The sequence below is a fragment of the Prunus dulcis genome, chromosome 6 (assembly GCF_902201215.1).
Source record: "Prunus dulcis chromosome 6, ALMONDv2, whole genome shotgun sequence".
In the NCBI taxonomy this organism is placed as follows: domain Eukaryota; kingdom Viridiplantae; phylum Streptophyta; class Magnoliopsida; order Rosales; family Rosaceae; genus Prunus; species Prunus dulcis.
In genome coordinates, this window is record NC_047655.1 from 16,452,239 (window position 1) to 16,459,277 (window position 7,039).

A 7,039-nucleotide genomic window follows, 5' to 3' on the forward strand; every position below is an offset into this window, starting at 1 on the left:
GTCGAAATCGAATAGCTTGGTTTACTTAGCTGTGGAGTCTGGTTTAAGTAAAACCATCTCTGGCACAAAATTAGTAGAAACATGAAATAAACATGGATATCATAGATTAAGAGCTCACACTCCTTTATGTGCACAGCAATCAAACAATGGTAAACATAATTTTAATTGTTGATCCAATCATACATCAAGGAAAATCAAAGAAGAGAAGCTGAAAAGAAAAATTGGTGGTTTGGTGTACAGTGGCAGATAACCTTAGCCCCTCCTCTCCCCTTCTTCCCCTCTCCCCTTCTCCCTTCCTCCCTTCTCCTCTTTTTCCCAATTTTCAGACACAAAAGGTTTTCCTTATTTATCTTCGTGCTGTGATGATTTTCCTCCATTCATCACAGGCTGATGGGTCTAGGCATCGGATCTCCACCTATTTTTCAGTGTCGGATCTCTACCACCATCTTTTCTATTGGAATAAGTCGCAGAGACTCTTTGAGTTTTTTGTATAGTTTTCACCTCTCCTTTTGTGAGAGTTTTTCACCTTTCCTTTGTAAGAGCTTTCCACCTCTCGTTTGTGAGAGTTTTATTTGTATTGTTATGGCTTGATTTTTTCAAGCTTTATATATTTTTGGTTATTCTGAGACTGGTCTCTTAGTTGGGATGCATATGCTAGAGTTTCTTCGATCTTGAGTGATCGTGGAAAAGCCCTAGTTTGTCTTAAATTTGATGTTAAATCGCTCCGTTATTGTAATGGCCGTTTGTGCTAAAATATGAATATGGTTAGAATGTATTAAGTTTTGTTTTATTCTTCTCCATCAGGAGGTATATATAGGAGTTTACATGAGAGTTTTACAAGGAATTAGATACAGTAAAGAATTAGAAAAGTATCTCCTAATTGTACAATGATTTATCACTTATATAAAAAATAAGAAAGTAAATCCCTTATTTAATCAAGGAAGTAAATCTTCTTGATTAATTAGGAGACTGACGTCAACACTCCTCCTCAAGTTGGTGCATATATGTCACCAATGCCCAACTTGGTAAGTGAGTCATGAAATACTATTCCATAAATAGCTTTGGCTAAGATATCTGTCAGTTGATCTTCTGATTTTACGAATGGTAGGCGGATGATCTTTTTCTCAATTTTTTTCCTTTAATAAAATGTCTATCCACCTCAACATGTTTGGTTCGATCATGTTGAACTGGATTATGGGCAATATCGATAGCTGACTTGTTGTCACAATGCAACTTCATTGGCTTTTCTAGCTTGAAGCCTAATTCTGTCAAGAGTTTTCTAATCCACAATAATTCACAAACTCCGTGGGCTATTCCTCGATACTCTGTTTTTGCACTAGACCGAGAAACCACATTTTGCTCTTTACTCCGCCAATTGACTAGGTTACCTCCCACTAATGTAAAGTAACCTGAAGTAGAGCGTCTATCTGTAATAGAACCAGCCCAATCAGCAACTATGTATCCAACAACTTCAAGATCTCCATTTTTTTGAGAACATTAATCATTTCCCAGGAGTTGACTTTAAGTATCTTAAGATCCGATCAACTGCATTCCTATGAGAAACACTGGGCGAATGCATAAACTGACTAACCACACTCACATCATATGCAATGTCTAGTCTTGGAGGACGTATAAAAAGTAGAACCTTTGGTGGTGGTGATAAAAGCAAGAGTCTGGGTAGCCAAGTCAGCAGGATTGACCACATGCTTCTGTGAGTTTGCAATAAGATGGAGAATAGTATGGGTTCTTGACATTGCAGCGGAAGTAAGACGTGATATAAGAAGATGAGGAAGGTGATGTGAGGAATTTAATGTAGGAATTGGATTTAAGAGATATGTGTATAAGATTTGAGGGTGTGTGTTTATGGATTTGGATAAGAGGATTTGAGGACTTTAGATTTGAGGGATTTGGATTTGGGGAAAAATATGAGGAATTTAATTTAGGGTTTTGGATTTGAATATGAGAAATTTGAGATAAGGGTTTAGAGACAAAATAACTTCTCTTCACTCCCCCTCCCCCCCTGAAGAGAAGGGGTCGTCAAAGTAAAGAAATATGCAGTATCTTCATGGGAATACGTCAAGGTAATGGGGATATGTCAATAAACATATCATTTTCACTCTCCCTCCCCTAGAGGGGAGGAGAACACTTAAATTTCAAGAAGAACGCAAGCACAGGTCACAAGAGAACTTGACTCTGATACCATGCTAAAATATGAATATTGTTTGAATGTATTAGGTTTTGTTTTATTCTTCTCCATCAGGTTGTATATATAGGAGTTTACATGAGGGTCTTACAAGGAATTAGATATAGTAAAGAATTAGGAAAGTATCTCCTAATTGTACAATGATTTAGCACTTATATAAAAAATAGGAAAGTAAATCCCTTAATTAATCAAGGAAGTAAATCTCCTTGATTAATTAGGCGACTCACGTCAACAGTTTGTGGCTAGTGACTTTTTTGGCTAATTATAAAGAGAATCCCAGAATTTCTCCCAAAAAAAAAAAAAAAAAGGGGTTAATTGGGACTATTATTTCTATAGTTGAAGTTACAACATATGACCTAACATCTTAAATAGTTACAGTTGTGTAGATTAGCACCATATCTAATATCGCATTGCCCTGTTAATGTTGAAAAATGTCTCAAGTTCGAATTCCTAATCTTCCTTGATCAAAATGGAATAAAGAAACAAAATTAAAAAATTTACAAGGCTATCTTTTCAAAAATTGGCAATCGTCTAATCTTAGTTGGAGCGTGGACGGCGAAGTGTTTCTTTGGATCATAGAGGGCATAGTTTATGTAAGCATCAATCTTATCTTTCTCATCTTTAGACTCTGCCTTGGTAAAGCCATCCATCCATGGAGACCAGGTTGAGTTTGGAGGGGGAGGAGTTGGAGAAGGATAAAGTGGTGGTTTTGTTTGAATATTTGTTGATGCTTGTCGTGGCACATACTTGCTGCTGCTCTTGCTTTGTTTCTTCATCGTTGGATTGCTGGTTTCTTTCCTTGTCTTATTTGCTTCAAATCTCTGTTAGGAAGAGCAATAACAAGAACAAAAGAATTAAATTATACGAAATAACTGACATTCATTCAAGCAAGTGTTGCAAATTTTTTTTTTTTTTAAAAAAAAAACTGACATTCATTCAATTTTCCACATTGATGACACAATTATAACTCAAAACTGTATCTCACCCAATTTACTTCAATTAAACTGAAAGAATCTAGTAGCTGAATTGTATACTGTCCTTCTCTAGGTAGGTAGCTTAATGTGCAAGAACTTAACACCAAAAAAAAAAAAAAGAAAAAAAAAAACTTATTACGCAAGAAACAAAGAAACTCTTTCTATAGCATTCAAACCAAGTTTTCAAAGTAGAAGGATCCAACAACACAGAAGAATTGTGGTGGTTGGTTTTCAAGTTTTGTTAATTAAGAGTAGAACAAACTTGTAGAAACAAGAGAGAGAGAGAGAGAGAGAGAGAGAGAGAGAGAGAGAGGGTTTTAACGTACCCTGTAAACAAGTGGGTTTGCTTATGTAGGAAGAGGTGTTCGTCTTGGTGGTGCTATATATATGGAGAGAGTAGGGAGCAAGTTACCCAAATTAGAGATTGAATTGGATTTGAGTAAGTTTTTACTTATGTCACAAATAAGGTATTTACTTAGAAATACCTAATTGGATGTGGCATTGAAATTGGGTAAGAAGTGATTATTTTGGATTTTTTTTTTCCTTTTTCTGTTTGCTGAGATATATTTAAGAAGTTCTTTTGTTAATTAATTGAAGATCAAATAGGAAAAACCAAAAAACAAAGTACGAGGGGCTTGTAGCTCAAGTGGTTAAGAGTTAAGAGCTTTTATCCTGCACTCGAGGTCTTAGATTCAATTTTCCTCTCTTCCAACATCGTTTGTATATAAAAAATATATATATAACAAAAAAAACCTCCACAAAAATGTTTGGGCTATCCCTTTCAATTAGCCCAAGTCCAGCCTCCAACTTAATTACCCAGCCCATACACTGTCTCTATCTGTCTGTCTGTCTCTCCTCTCTCCCTCAAACTCTCAGGCCAGAAGAGCAGACGCCTCGTCGTATATCAGGTATGCTTCCCAAACCCGGAGCCGTCTTCAAAACCCTAAGCCAACTGTTCATACTAAAATATTCCAACTCGTCTTCTTCCTGCTCTACTTCTTTTCACAATTTCAAAGTTTCAAGGGTTCTGTTTTTCCTTTGAATTTCCCATTGATTCTTAACGATTTTCAGTGAAGTTCGCTATTATGCTTTAGCTGAGAACATTTGTAATCTCTGAGAAAAAAGTGTAACCAAAAAATAAAAATTAAAACTTGGGTTTAAGCTTTGGGTGTGTGAGATTTAGTTCTTTTAGTTTGCTTCATGTTTTTTTGATTTATCAATGTGGTAGTTTTTCTTCTTCTTCTTTGCCTTTATTTTTGGGATAATTGTTAATCGATGGTGTTGTTGAGTCACAAAGAAACAGCCGCTGTTATCTGTGCATAAATATTATTGGAGTTCAGCGTTTAAATCCCAGAAAATGTTTGTGTGAGATTAAATGTTGGTTAGTTTCTCTCAAGGTTGGTTTAGCATCGTGTCGAATCTCGATAATTAACAACTTGTTGAACTTTGGTTTACAGTTTTCCTCCATTCTTTCTAAGAAAAATTCGTGTTTACTGAAAACTGTGATGTTGTATGAGTTACATGTAATTCAAGGATTCTTTCACCATGTCTCCAATTTATTGACTTCGATTATATTATAGTCAGTGAATTTACACCGAAATGACCTGTAGAATTGTATGAAGTATATGCTGGCAGTTTATTGATGACTAAATGGATAACTAAGTTTCTTGTATTTCCTATTTCAGTTAAAGACTGCTAAAGAAGAGGTTGACCTTGCATTGGTGATGGTGGAAGTGTGGTGGTCCCTATTAGCTGCAATCCCCGCAGTGGTTGCAGGACAAGCATTTCGAGTGAAGAAAAGGCGTGCTGAAGAGCAGAGATTAAAGAGTGCCAGGGGGAGAGAGAAGAATTCTGATGAGATTTTTGTCTGTGAGAGGGTATGTACATCCAAGAGAATGCTGAAAAAGCTAGGTGCATTCTCAAAGGACCCAATTCCTGATACTTGTGTCACTGTGTGTGGTGTGTCGGAGCTGGATGCGTGTGCTGATGCATGCGCACGCACTGTTTGCGTAAACCAACATCAAGTACCTAACTGGAATGACATATGCCTTCGGAGATGCCAGAGTGAATGTCTAAAACTCTCTTCTTCCAGTTATTCTTAGTATATTTTTTTCAACTTAAAAGAGGAATGTGTATTACAAGTCGAGTTATCATAGTGTTGGATACTATTATTTTGTGACATATTCTCTGATTATCGGCTATCAATTTTAAGAAGTTTGGACTAAATTTTTGTGCTTGATTGCTCTTAAGGCTGATTTCTGGCACATATATAGGTGCTTTCTTGTCTTTGAGCTTGCAACTGATGTCGATTTAGGTGCTTGTTTCTTTAAGCTTGTTTGGCTCGCTTGGTGGGCTTGATTTCAGGTATTTACACTCAAGCATAATAGTCATATTGCAAAGCCAATGTTTGTGCATCTATTAGGTTTAGATGACATTGAATTTAGCATCCCTAAATGTTTTGTTCTCATTTATTTTGGTTTTACTTTAGTCTGCAAATGGTTAATGGAACTTGTGAAATTGTTGCTCTGTGAGGAGGATAATTTCTCACTTGAAGACTTTGGCCCTTTCAAGGCCTTTCGAGAGCACTAACACGAAAGGAAGTTCGGACACTTCATGATCATATGTGTTAGGCTTTTTAATAAAGAAAGTCTGTCTTTAATTATTTTAAAGAAAAGGTAAAATATGAGATCGTTGATTTGCTTATTGCTGAATCTTCATAACTCTCCATTTTGATATAAAGTTATCAAACTGAATGAATGCAGATTGATACAAGTTTACAATGAAACAAATCTTTAAGCCAAAAAAGCCTTAACTCTACGAATTAAGCATCAAAAAATTCTTAAAGCTCTGCATGGGGCTCTTCATGAGAGACCTTTTCCTTTACCTTTTCTGCTGTCTTATGCATTGTCTCTCCCACTGCTGCGCCAGCTGATTTTGCGGATTCTTCAACTGTGTGTTTGCCTGTTTCAAAACTCTTGTGAGCTGCCTCTTTCAATTTCGCTCCCATCCCAACACCACCAGTGCTACCCTTTCCATCTGCCTCATCTGCACCCCTGAAACTGAGAAAGCAATTTGAGAAACTTGGCATCAAACTTAAGACTTTTTGTAAAACTTTTCGAGAATAGTCGAAAATTGGGGTGCATAGGGTTGCCACACATTAAACTGAATACCTTAGGCGCCGCAATTTTTTGGTATTTTTCTAAAATTCCATGTGAAAAGAAATGCCATCTTTGAAAAGATGGGGTGAACTTGTTGCTAGTTTTTCATGAAAGTAGCAAACTTGCAACAGAAGCACTTACTCTAGATTTGGAGGGGAAAATTGCAATTGCATATCACTTATGATGGTTTTGACTTTGTCCCAGGCATTTTGATGTGACTTTTGCAGGACAGAAATTGTATCATAGAGCACATTGACTGTATCTTGCATTGTTTTTCCAAATGTAGTCTGCTCTTGCTCATTCTTCTCAACCTGTTGTTGTCCTTCCCCGATCATCGACGGAATCTGAAGTGAGACGATGATGAACCAAAAAAGAAACAGTGCGGTTCTTCTGCTAAATTTGTCCATGCCACTAAATTTGGAGGATTGTTAAAAGTAGGGGCTCAACTGGGTCATATCAAAGGTGGTTTTGTACTTGGAGTTGTTTCAAATTTGAACACTTTCTAGGCTTCTAGCCAGTTACATGTAATAAGGTAACGTGGGGTTACCTTCTTGCATGTAGGATTCCACATTTGAACGTGTCAAATCATGGTTAGAGATGTAATATTACAACAGAAATGTAGCATTAATAATTTATGGCTTTCTGACCAAATAAATAAATATATAAAATAATTTATGGCTTGCAATTTATATTGACTGCGCGGA

General features: G+C 36.5%; 2 protein-coding genes across 3 annotated transcripts; one reads left to right on the plus strand and one right to left on the minus strand.

The window, feature by feature from the left end:
* The first annotated feature begins 4,005 nt into the window (after positions 1-4,005).
* LOC117629631 (uncharacterized protein At5g64816-like) lies at positions 4,006-5,326 on the plus strand. 2 transcript variants are annotated; one of them, XM_034362181.1, is made up of 2 exons: positions 4,006-4,085; positions 4,863-5,326. In XM_034362181.1, exon 2 carries the CDS (start codon positions 4,902-4,904, stop codon positions 5,277-5,279), a length of 378 nt encoding a protein of 125 aa, XP_034218072.1. In that variant the 5' UTR covers positions 4,006-4,085; positions 4,863-4,901; the 3' UTR covers positions 5,280-5,326. The 2 variants fall into 2 exon arrangements, with proteins under 2 accessions (XP_034218072.1, XP_034218073.1); XM_034362182.1 differs by having other exon boundaries at positions 4,007-4,085; positions 4,879-5,326.
* A 690-nt stretch (positions 5,327-6,016) lies between these two features.
* On the minus strand, positions 6,017-6,739 carry LOC117630369. The gene is made up of 2 exons (XM_034363105.1): positions 6,477-6,739; positions 6,017-6,236 (listed from the first exon to the last, which is right to left on the minus strand). Exons 1-2 carry the CDS (start codon positions 6,668-6,670, stop codon positions 6,017-6,019), a joined length of 414 nt encoding a protein of 137 aa, XP_034218996.1. The 5' UTR covers positions 6,671-6,739.
* Positions 6,740-7,039: the final 300 nt, after the last annotated feature.